The following is a 12,920-nucleotide window of genomic DNA, read 5'->3' as shown; positions in this document are numbered from 1 at the left end:
TAACTTAATAAAAATAAACTTTAAAATATTCAAATATGTATAATTATTTGTCACTTTGTTAGAAAACGTTTAGGTGATTAGAAATTGTTATAATTTTCTTCCTCCAAAAATGGCCTGTAATATTTCATTTTAAAAACATCTAGTTATTATGCCTCTTTATTTTCATTTGGTATAAAGTATCGTCCTGTTCATTGCTTTTCAAATGGTTTGTAATTTCCCTCTTTAATCTAAAATTTAAGATTTTTAAAAATTCTGTTTACTTCTAATTTTACTGGATTGTAATCACTAAATGTGGCCTATTAAATCTTTCTGTTTAAAAACTTTTAAAGGTTTTCATGTGGATCTTTTTTCATTTTTACAGAACAGTTGGACACGCTGTTAAAAGCCCAGATAAACTACGTAAGGTGATCTACCACAGAAAGAAAGTTCATTATCCTTTTCCAAATTCTTGTTTTAAAAAGAAACAGTCCCCTAGAAGTGGGGGCTGTGACATGGCAAATAAAGAAAATGAACTGGCTTGTGCAGGCCACCTGCCTGAAAAATTACACCATGATAGTCGAACATATTTGCTTAACTCCAGTGATTCTGGTTCTTCACAGACAGAAAGCGCATCATCAAAATACAGTGGTTTTTTTTCTGAGGTAAGTTAAGTTTGTAAACTTAACTTTATTCTTGCTATACTCCTGTTTTTTTTCTTTGCCATATTCTGCTATTTGAATAATTGTCACCCATTGAATTCAGATTTATTTGAATGATCGTAACTCCTGACACAATTTTCCTGATTAACCAAATTTGACTCAGTAGTTTATTCCATTTCTCTTAAGTTAGTGATATCTGAGGTGACTTCAAATGATTGACAAGCTGCTGTAAATACCCAGAATGACAGGTTGGCCAGTAGAGATTTAAAGGAAGGTAAAAGGAATCTCGCTTACAAAGTCGACCACCAGCCTGGCTGGCGTGGCTTAGTGGTTAAGTGTCGACCTATGACCCAGGAGGTTACGGTTCGATTCCCATTCAGGGCACATGCCTGGATTGTGGGCTTGATCCCCCCTGGTGGGCATAAAAGAGGCAGCTGATTATAGATTCTCTCTCATCATTGGTGTTTCTACCTCCCTCTCCCTCTCCCTTCCTCTGAAATCAATAAAAATGTATTTTTTTAAAAAGGGGATCACCAAAACCAGTTATTCAAACACATTTTGTTGGGATCTCAAAATTACCTAGTAGAAGTTTTATTTTGGCAAACCTACTAAGTATGCTGTTCTTCTGGCTCTGGCAAAATTAATTATTCGAATAGGCTCAAGGGAATTTTGAGGGAATGATAAAAACATTCTAAATTGTGGTGGCACAATTCTGTAAATTGGTTATAATAATTGAATCACATACTTTTAATGGATGAGTTTTATGGTCTGTAACTGATATCTCAAGAAAGTCTTTTTTTATAAGAATCATTTAAAAAATGGTTTAATAGAATTGGTAAACACACATGAATTTATAATAATTACTAGTAGCCCGGTGCATGAAATTCCTGCACTGGGGGGAGAGGGGGGTGGCCTCAGTCTGGCCTTTACCCTCTCCAATCTGAGACCCCTCAAGGAATGTCCAACTACCTGTTTGTGCCCACACTTTTAACAGATAACAGCTCCATTGTTGTTTCTTTCTTATGCTTAAAACCATTGGAATTAGTAGGTATTCAAAGTGTGTATACATTTTGGGGGGACACCCTGTATATCTCTAGTCAGCGGTGAAAGAAACCAACAGCAGATTTGGAACCCCCAGACAGGGAACCTCGCTCACTCCCCACATGTCTCCCCACTTCACTTTCCACCTTCGTGGGCAGCAGGAGAATCAACGTTTTCTCTCATTAATTTGGAAAAGCATGTCCTGTCACCCGCTGCCTGGCAGGAGTGCGCTAGGCCCCAAGCAAGTGAGGCTCAGTCAGGGCAGCCTTCGCTCATGGGTGCTGGCACCCAAAGTGCACATTCCTCCTCTACAGTCGCCCTGACTATCCCACTGTTTCACTGAGAGGATGGAATTCCTCTTCACCTCTGGCTTCTTGATCTTGAACGCTGACCAAAGGCACCTCAGCGAGGGCCACCCACGCCCACCGGGTGTGTCTGTCTGCATCTGCTACCGCCTCAGCACCTGCATTAACCCCCTAGAGGTGATCTCGTAGCTGCACTGGCCTCCGTGGGAACAGGACATCACCAATCCGCCCTCTCACTGTCATCTCACAGGTGCCCACCCTTAGCACCCAGAACACCCAGACACTCTCCAAAGGACGTTAGCGCATCAGAGGGGATGTGTGCACATCCTGTGGGGGTGTTAGGCATGCTAGGTTGATGGAAGTGTGGTGGAGAGGCGGGGGGAACTTGTGTACGCCTTGGTTTGCAACTGTTGCAGGCGCAGGAGGGTGACAGTGTGCTAGGGGATGTTCGCACGCCAGGGGGGGATGTGCACAGCGGAGGCCTCTGGCTTTGCAGATCCGCAAACCCCTGTGGTGCGTCCAGGGGGACGTCAGTCTGGCCCGCCACGGTGGCTGTCCCTGCGATCCTGCACCTTCTGGGCCAGGAGGCAGATCTTGCACAGCCACTCCTGGGCGCTGATGGCCTGCAGGTGCTACTTCAGCTCAGCCTGCAGGCTCCGCTTGGGGCGCTTACAGCTGTCACCACCGCCATGTGGGGAGTACAGGCCGCCCTCTGCTGGCCTACCTCCCCTGTTCAGAGGCTCTCTGCGCTGCTCACCTGCCCAGAGTGACTGGGGCTGGGTGGAAGCCAGGTGTCCTGCCCTGCCCAACCCCGGCCAATCCGCCCCTGTGCGAGCTGCCACCCCGCCGGGAAGGGTTACGGATCTGGGTCCCAGGACCGCGGACAGCCTCAAGCACTGCCCCCCGCCTGGCAGGGTCACAGATCCGGGTCCCGGGACCACAGACAGCCTCAAGCATTGCCCCCCGCCCGCCAGGTCATGGATCCGGGTCCCAGACTACCGACAGCCTCAACTGCTGCCCCCTGCCCGGCAAGGTCATGGATCCGGGTCCCAGGACAGCAGACAGCCTCAAGCGCTGCCCCCCGCCTGGCAGGGTCACAGATCCGGTCCCAGACCGCAGACAGCCTCAAGTGCTGCCCCCCGCCCGGCAGGGTCACAGATCCGGTCCTAAACTGCAGACAGCCTTGCCCGCTGCCGCCTGCCTTCAGTATGCAAATTAGCCACCATCTTGTTGCTTCAGGGTGGGGGTCTCCACTGGGGTGCCTGGCCAGTCTGGGTGAGAGGCTGAGGGCCATTTTTAGGCTGGCGGGCGACTGAAGCTCCCAGCTTCTCCTTTTTTTCTTTTCTTTTTTTTATTCTGGGATTTATTTACCTTCTATGGCTGTCACTGGAGCTGAGAGCCGGCTTTAGCTCTGAGGTCCGGCTGCAGCTCTGAGACCTCGGCTGCTGAAAGCAGGTCTCTGTGTTTGTTCTATAATTGAAACACTGTTGCAATCCTGCTGGCTGAAGCCCGGCTGGCCGAAAGCAGGTTTCTGGGTTTTGTTTAACTTCTATAATTGCAACATTGTTTCTTAGAGTGCAAGCTCAGAGGCTGGCAGCGGCAGGCAGGGAACCTTGGCTTCCTCCTTCACTGGAGCAAACAAGCCTCCTGTTCACTTCACTGCCTGGCTGCCGGCCACCATCTTGGTTGGCAGTTAATTTGCATATTGCCCTGATTGGCCAATGGGAAGTGTGTCGGAGCTACAGTTAATTACCATGTTTGTCTGTTATTATATAGGATTACTTGTTTATTGTATATGTTGTAGAAAATAAACCCAAAGGAAAAAATTATCCATAATCTCAACATTTGGAAATAACAGCATTAAGTTTTATTTATTTATTTATTTATTATTTTCAAAATAAATTTTTATTGATTTCAGAGGAAGTGAGAGAGAGAGAGAGAGAGAGAGAGAGAGAGAGAGAGAGAGAGAGAAACATCAGTGATGAGAGAGCCCCACACAGGGGATTGAGCCCCTAGCCTGGGCATGCGCCCTGACTGGGAATTGAACCGTGACCTCCTGTTTCGTAGCTCGATGCTCAACTGCTGAGCCATGCCAGTTGAGCTTTATTTATTTATTTATAACAAAGCAAAACATTTTTTTTCACTGTAAGAAGGATTTTAACAGAAACAGTATACCTGAATGACACATATATGTGAGTTTAAATTTAAGAACAATATACACTACACAATGCGTAATTGTTATTAGTGTGTAACATAGTATGGGTGAACTAAAAACAATTTATTTTATAAATTATTGATATTTAAAAGAAAAATGGTAGCAAATAAGGGAAAATACTGGTAAAAAAATAAACAGGTCCTAATTGTATTCAGATCCTTTTTTTACAGTGCTCAACTGTAATTTATATACAAGCAGTCCTCAGGTTATGTCGGACTTGATGTACGTCATATGTCGTTTCGTGTTTACATTGCCATCTCCCATTTATTTATAAAAAAAAAAGTTCCATCATTTCGACATATGTACATATGTTTTTTATTATTTTTGTACCACAAGTAAAGATCAGGAACTGTTATCTTTCTTTTAAAATATTTTTACTGTTTCACTTCATTACTGCTGTGTATGTGCTCCATTTGAGTGATGTAGGTGCTTATGTAGGTGGCTTCCTACTTTCGTGTTATGTCACGCCATAGGAACGGATCTCTTATGTAACATGAGGACCTACTTTGTATTTATTTATTTATTTATTTATATGTTTTGTGGGTAAGTAAATGGAGTCACCTTTGTATAATTTTTTTCTTTTTAATTTTTATTGAATTTATTGGTGACTTTGGTTAATAAAATTGTATAGGTTTCAGGTGTGCCTATAATACATTATATGTATGTTCTATTGTATGCCTACTACCTCAAGTCAAGTCTCCTTCCATCACTGTTTATCCCCCAATACCTTCTTCTATCTGCCCCCACCCTCCTTTCCCTCTGGTAATCACCACCTTTGTATAATTTTAAAATATGTCTACCAGAATAATTTAATTAAGAAAATTATTTCATGTCATGTTTCAGTGTGCTTTTTAAGAACTTAGATTATTACCTTTCAGGTTTCTCAGGATCATGAAACAATGGCACAAGTTTTGTTCAGCAGGAATTTGAGATTGAATGTAGCTTTAACTTTCTGGAAAAAGAGAAGTATAAGTGAACTTGTAGCTTATTTGGTGAGGTAAGTGTGACCTTTTTGTTCAATAAAAGTAATTTCTAGTATGCTATTTAGAAGTGCCTCTTCTTTTTGTTATTACTGGCTAAAATTGTAAACTTCTATTTTTAGCTTCAATAGAAACAATATAGTTTAAATTACATCCAACTCCAGTCTAAGAGTAACCAAAATAAAGGAAACCATCAATTTTATCAGACCAAATAAAGCTGTTACCTTCTCTAAGATTCTTATCCATTATACCAAGAGATACCAGTATTGGAAAACTAAACCTTTAAGAATCCCCTTTGAGTAAAAATTTTAAATATTACCTTCTCAAATGTTACCTTAGTGAGGCCTTCCTTTGCCATCTTATTTAAAAACTAGAGGCCCGTTGCACGAAGAGATTCATGCAATAGGCCTTCCTTCCCCTGGCTGCTGCCACCGGTTTTCTTCTGGCACCCGGGACCCAGACTTTCGCTCTGGCCGCAGTGGAGAAGCCAAGCCTCTTCAGTCTTCAGTTGTCTTCAGTCTTCGCTCTGCGCTTGCATATGCAAATTAACCACCACCTTTGTTGGGTTAATTTGCATACTCATCCTGATTGACTGGTGGGCGTAGTGGAGTGACACCAATTTGCATGTTTCTCTTTTATTAGTGTAGATATACATTTCTTTACTCCCTATCTATACTTCTGTTTTATTTTTCTCCGTAGCACTTAACTACCATCTGCATGTTCTATATATTTTACTTGTTTATATGTTTAATAGAGGCCTGGTGCACAAAAATTGTGCACTCGTCAGCCCAGCCTATGCCCTCTCACAGTCCAGGAGCCCTTGGGGGATGTCCGACTGCTGCGGAGGCAGGAGAGGCTCTCGCCAGCCGAGAGCCCGGCTTCTGGCTGAATGGCACTCCCTCTGTGGGAGCTCAGTGACCAGTCGTTCCGCCATTTCGTCGATTTGCATATTAGCCTTTTATTACATAGGATTGTATGTCTCTGCCTTCTCCGACCCACCTCCAATTCTCTCTCTCTCTCATACACATACTAGAATGCAAGTCCTATCTCTTTGTTTACTGATGTACCCCCAGCATATGGCTAATCATACACACTTGGATTATTTGTTGAATGAGTGAATTTCTCAAAGACAGTGTGAAGGTCCAGGGAGCGGGCCTAAGCCAGCAGTCAGACATCCCCCGAGTGGTCCCGGACTGTGAGAGGGCACAGGCTGGGCTGGGGGACCAGCCTCCCCACCCACCCCCAGTGCACGAATGTCGTGCACCGGGCCTCTAGTATGAAAATAATTGAAGAAATTATCTCTCTAAGTAATGCTATTCTTTTTGTACCCACAGGATAGAAGACCTTGGAGTGGTGGTGGATTGCCTTCCTGTGCTTACCAATAGGTAAAAAAAAATATTTTTCAGAAAATAAATTAGTTTAAAAAAGACAAATTATGACCTATTCATATTTTTATGACTTGTAATTATTTTAGTTTACAGGAAGAAAAACAATACATCTCACTCGGCTGCTGTGTAGACTTGTTGCCCCTTGTAAAGTCACTACTTAAAAGCAAATTTGAAGAGTAAGTGCTGATCTGAATCTCAAGTCATTTTTCTTTTTCAACAGTATGTGCCCTGTGAATGTGTTAGTAGTAGATTGAGCTCCATAAAACATACATGGTTTCTCTTTTTAAGTTGCTTATAGTCCAGTTAGGAAAAGAATATGAAATGACTAAAGACAATTACAGAAGCATCTATAAACAAGTTAAATAAAATACAGTTTTGTGAAATAAACGTTTAGAAGAGGGAAAGGTCAATGTAATATATGCATTGGGTTATTTTTGAGTAGTGGAAATATTTTTTGTAAAGGCTTCTTAGATGAAAATACTTGAATTTTGTAACAAAATGTCATTTCAGATATATAATAGTTGGTTTAAACTGGCTTCAAGCAGTCATAAAAAGGTGGTGGTCAGAACTATCATCCAAAACAGAAATTATAAATGATGGGTGAGTATACCTTTAAGGATAACCTTATGCTTCTAAATTTTATTTCATTTTACATTTTTTTTTTTTTCAGAAAAGCAGTTGGATTTAACTAGGTGATAATTTTATTCTGTGATCATCCTATCTAATAAAAGAGAAACATGGTAATTAGCGTATGATCACTACCCTTCCCATTGGCTAATCAGGGCGATATCCAAATTAACTGTCAGCCAAGATGGCGGCAGGCAGCCAGGCAGCTTGAAACTAACATGAGGCTTGCTTGCTTCAGTGACGGAGGACTCCAACGTTCCCCGCCTGCCTTTCTGGCCTCTGAGCCTGCAGTTTGAAACATAGTTACAAATATAGAAGCTAAACAAAAGCCCAGAAACCTGCTTTCAGTGAGCCGGGATCTCAGAGCTGGAGTTATACATTGTTTCGATTATAGAACCGAAACAAACCAGATACCTGCTTTCAGGAGCGGAGGCCTAAGAGCTGGAGCCTCAGAGCTAAAGCTGGCCCAGAATAAAAAAAAAAGAAAAAAAGGAGCGGTTGGGAGCTTCCGTCACCTGCCAGCCTAAAAACAGCCCTCATCCCCTCACCCAGGCTGGCCAGGCACCCCAGTGGGGACCCCCACCCTGATCCAGGACACCCTTCAGGGCAAACCAGCCGGCCCCCACACGTGCACCAGGCCTCTGTCCTATATAGTAAAAGGGTAATATGCCTCCCGGCACCGGGATCAGCGGAGCCACGAGGCCTCCCGGCACTGGGATCAGCGTGACAGGGGGCAGCGCCCAAACCCCCTGATCACCCTGCGGCTCTGTGTGTGACGGGTTGGGGCCACAACCTCCCTATCCGCCGTGCTCTGTTCGTGACAGGGGAAGGCGCCCCAACCCCCTGATCAGCCCTGCTCTGTGCCTGATAGGGGGGAGCTCCCCAATCCCCTGATCTCATTGTGGCTCTGTGTGTGACAGGGTGCGGTGCCCCAACCCCCTGATCGGCCCTGCTCTGTGTGTGACGGGGTAGAGCCATAACCTCCCCATCGGCCCTGCCCTGAGTGTGAGAGTGGCGGCGCCCCAACCCCCTGATCTGCCCTGCTCTGTGGGTGATAGAGGGCAACACCCCAACCGCCCCCCACAGGCCCTGCTCTGTGTGTGACGGGGTAGAGCCATAGAAGTTGAATTTCAGAGCCCAGTAACCTCTTCTTCTAGCAGAATCCTGCTCTTTGTTTTAGAAGGAAAAAGTATAGCAGTGATTTAACCATTGTAATGTGTAAGAGAGAGTCTTTAGTGGAATAAGTAATGAGGCTCAGGAATGGAGGTATCCTGCAGAGTCCTTTGGTTACCTAGACACTAACCTTAGAATCCAATTCCCAAAACTATATTAAAATCATCACTATAGCCAAAACCGGTTTGGCTCAGTGGATAGAGCGTCGGCCTGCGGACTGAGGGGTCCCAGGTTCAATTCCGGTCGGGGGCATGTGCCTGGGTTGCGGGCATATCCCCAGTGGGAGATGTGCAGGAGGCAGCTGATCGATGTTTCTCTCTCATCGATGTTTCTAACTCTCTGTCTCTCTCCCTTCCTCTCTGTAAAAAATCAATAAAATATATTAAAAAAAAAATCATCACTATAGGTCCAGTGCACAAAATTCGTGCACGTGGTGGGGGGGGCGCCCCTCACCCCCAGCCTACACCCTCTCCAATCCAGGACCCCTTGGGGGATATCCAACTGCCTGTTTAGGCCCGATCCCTAAATCGGCAGTCGGATATCCCTCTTGCAATCTGGGACTGCTGGCTCCTAACCGCTCGCCTGCCTGCCTGCCTGCCTGCCTGCATGATCGCCCCTAACTGCCCTCCCCTTCCAGCCTGATTGTCCCTCACTGCCTGCCCTTGCTGGCCTGATTGCCCCTAACTGCTTCTGCATACCGGCCTGATTGCCCCCTAACTGCTCCCCTGCCAGCCTCATTGCCCCCTAATTGCTCCCTTGCCAGCCTCATCACTCCCTACCTGCCCTCCTCTGCTGGCCTCATTGCCCCTAACTGCCCTCCTCTGCCAGCCTCATTGCCCCCTAACTGCCCTCCCCTCCTGGCCTCATCACCCCTAACTGCTCTCCCCTACCGGCCCCATTGCCCCTAACTGCCTCTGCCTCAGCCCCCACCACCGTGGCTTTGTCTGGAAGGATGTCTGGAAGATGTCTGGTCTAATTAGCATATTACTCTTTTATTAGTATAGATAATTTGAGTATTGCAATTAGATTTAGTATTGCACTTTGAATATTGCAATTCTAAAAATTATATTATAGTCATCATAATTTGAGTATTGCCTTGCTGTGAAAATATGTAGGTACTCTACCAAATGGACAAGATTATTATGAAGCTACTAAAAATATCTCCCAATGGGCTCCTTAAAGTTTATGGTTTTCTTTTTAAACTCTCAAAATGTCCTACTTTATACCCAACAACAAGTTGACTATTAGTAAATGCTTCATGCCTAGTATTCCTATCTGTATTAACAAATATGTTTAATTTCTGTGTTTGGCATATACTATTTTAAAGAGTTGCCTGACTTCAGTAGTATAATATTCTCTGATAAATACTTGAAAAATTTAAAACTATTTTCATTAAATGTATTTACTACCAAAGTTCATATCATATTATATTTGCATTTTCTTTTTTCCTCCTAGAAATATTCAGATTTTAAAACAACAATTAAGCAGATTGTGGGAACAAGAAAACCATCTTACTTTGGTTCCAGGATATACTGGTAATATAGCTAAGGTAATCTATATTTAAGCTTAAAAATTTAAGGTTTAAATCAATATTTAAGCTTAATTAAAATTTAGAAGTAATATGTTAGTATTATGCATTTATAAATGAATTCTTTCAAATCTTGAGGTAAAGTAATTCAGTACTATTCAGTAAGATCTAGAGTCAGTTTCATATTTGCAAATGCTTATGGTCTTCTGGGTATGAATGTGACTTTGACAGGGAGCACAAAATTACCCATTGAATGTGTTTGATATATAGCCACAGAAATAATGTGCTGGAGGTTGTTTAATGACCTAGTTCCAATCAAAGAAAAAATATTTGAAAAAGTTAAAAATCCAGGGAAGGAAGGCATCTGAAGATTAAGTGAGGAATACAATTAAATGGTCTAATTAAATGGTTTGGGGGTGTTATATTTTACTTGACTATTGCTAATATCAAGCTCTTTGGGAAAGTACACTGTTCAAATCACAATATGAATTTGAGATTGGTCTTTATTGATTTATTTGTCTCTTAAAGGAAAAGGTACATTAGATTTTAATATTTAAACTCCAGAAAACATTGGTATATAAAACACATATAATTGCAGAAAAAAGTCATTGTTAAATGTTCCCACCCTTTTACTGAGTATATTGCTATCGTAAATGGGCATTAGTCAGAAATATAAAATTGTTTTTTAATTTAAAAAATATGTACTGAATAAGAGGATTTATGTTATAGACTTACTTGTAAAAATTTTCTTGGATACTTTTCAAGGAAAGAAGCAAAATGATCTACCAAACATGTGTCTTACCACTGTGTGTGATTTAACTTTGTAGAATTTTTAATGATTAAAATATTATAAACAGATATCAGTTTCCCAGAAGTATTTTTATTTTCTGACAAATCAATAAAGACCAATATCAAATTCATATTGCGATTTGAACAGTGTACTTTCCTATTGAGTGATTAAAAAGTTCTATGAAGTTCCTTAAGCTATGATATAAAAAACCTCTTTTACAAGATTAAACACTCAATTGTAATTTTCTTAAAGTTAGAAATCAGAAAGATAGGCTATCATCAAACTGAAAGAATTGTGAATGATTTAATGATCTTGCCTAGTTATAAAGACAGAATTGCTTGATCACAAGAACCAAATCATTTACTCAGCACTTAGCAAACATTTATTGAGGCCTTGTTGTGTGCCAGGCACTGTGCTAAATGCAGATTAAAAAGTTGAATACACCACATCTTTTACCCTCAAAAGGTTACAAAGGGAAACAGGCAAATCAAGTGACAAAAAGGGAGAAGAAAGGGGTTGTGTATATATGTGTTTACTAGCTAATGGAATGTTTTTGTTTCATTTTCTAAGGATGTAGATGCTTATTTATTACAGTTGCATTGAAAGACTTCATCTACTAAAGAGCATTTGGTTATTCAAAACATCCCTGGACTATATGATTTCCAAACAAGTCTCATTGGAGAACTGTGAACTATGAAAGAAATCAAAACCGTTTTCTTCTAAAGCCACATATGAAACCAATAACAAAACCCTAGCAATCTACTTCACATTGAAGTGGAAAGATATCCGAAAGGAGCAGCTTCAACTTTAATAAGGTGAAAGTGCACTATGAAGATTGTTCACCTTTGCTGCTTTTGGGATTTACATGGTTACTTGGCAAGAACTACTGGATCTTAATGCAATCCTTCATAAGAATATACTTTATACTATGTGAAAAAAAAACAAGACAAAACTTATTACTAGGAAACGCAAAGACCAATCATTACTTTTTTTTAAGATTGTGTTTTATAAGAAAACACTCAAATGTGTGCAGCTATTTTCTTATGTTGAAAGACTTTAAAAGTTTTAAACATCATAGCAAATAATCAATACTAAAAGTTTTTTTGTCCACACTGAGATACTGTGTAAACAAAATGCCTTAATTATTAATAAGCCAATGTATATGATACCAAGATCTGTTTTAAAAAAGAGTAAAACAAACCATGCTTCTGGCATGAAAGTTATGGAATTAAATCAGGGGTTTCCATTCATGTGGAATATTGTTAAAACTTATTCCACACCATCTTTAAAACTTGAGAATATGTTTAATATCTCTGAAATCGTTTTGCCAGAATCGTCATGTCATGTATGTATGTGTTATTCTTATATAAAAGAAAGAGGTGAATATGTATTTGTATGTGTGCTTAGTTGGAAATGTTCATAGAGTTGGCTAATTTATATTCACTTTCTACTGTATATAGATTTCTAATATTTTCAGTTCTGTATCATTTAAGCTTCATTTGAGTAAATTTACTAAATATTTCCATTTTTTGCTTTTTAAAAATCTGGTTTTATATGAATTCTAATTGTTTTTCACTACATTATGATTTAAAGAATTACATACAATGCTTTAGAAGTGTTTACAGTTAGTGCTGACCTTATATTTTGAGTTCCAATACTTTATATTACTACCTCCTCCAATGGTTGGTATGAACTGCCAGCAGACTGTATGAGGTCTTTTTTTTCTTAATACCATTTTTTGGTGTCAATGACCCCAATTGTGGAATGTCTTCACAGCTGTACTTTTTAGCCTGTCTTGAGAGTGATTGGGCTTTAAATACCACTATTGGTTCCTACATCATCTCATCTTGAATGAGCCCGAGCAAAGATTTTTAGTATCAAATTTCTGTGCAGTAATCCTTCAAGCACTTGAATGTAAGCCTTTAGCATTTACCCAATTAGTGACTACTGATGTGAATCCTAAACAAGCATTTTTATTGGTTTAAAAATATTAAAAATGTTCTCTTTTACTGAGTTCTCCTTTTGTGTAGCTATATTTCATATAGCTGTGTATTCTTCACAGTAGTAATTGGCTATTTTCTTAAATCTTTAGGATAATTTCAGAGTACTGCACTCCCGTGATTTAAGAGTTGAGTTATTTAAGAACTCATTTTTCAGGAGGTGGGAATTTGAATCGGAAACCTGCGTCATCTCTGTGAAACCTTAAGATGATGAAATATAACCTTTCTTTGTTCC

At 41.0% G+C, this 12,920-nt stretch overlaps 1 protein-coding gene across 1 annotated transcript in view; it reads left to right on the top strand.

Moving 5' to 3' along the window:
• Positions 1–12,698, top strand: part of KATNBL1 (katanin regulatory subunit B1 like 1) — a 51,513-nt gene extending 38,815 nt beyond the window's left edge. Inside the window, exons 4-10 of the mRNA XM_081108062.1 lie at positions 362–641; positions 5,078–5,196; positions 6,514–6,564; positions 6,654–6,743; positions 7,078–7,167; positions 9,823–9,916; positions 11,256–12,698. Coding sequence (XP_080964188.1) covers positions 362–641; positions 5,078–5,196; positions 6,514–6,564; positions 6,654–6,743; positions 7,078–7,167; positions 9,823–9,916; positions 11,256–11,288 — 757 coding nt within the window. The 3' untranslated portion in view covers positions 11,289–12,698. The remainder of the gene's footprint in view (positions 1–361; positions 642–5,077; positions 5,197–6,513; positions 6,565–6,653; positions 6,744–7,077; positions 7,168–9,822; positions 9,917–11,255) is intronic.
• The last annotated feature ends 222 nt before the right edge of the window (positions 12,699–12,920 follow it).

This window comes from Myotis nattereri (assembly GCF_964212035.1).
Source record: "Myotis nattereri genome assembly, chromosome: 1".
Classification (NCBI taxonomy): domain Eukaryota; kingdom Metazoa; phylum Chordata; class Mammalia; order Chiroptera; family Vespertilionidae; genus Myotis; species Myotis nattereri.
This window is presented reverse-complemented; position numbering and strand designations above follow the sequence as displayed.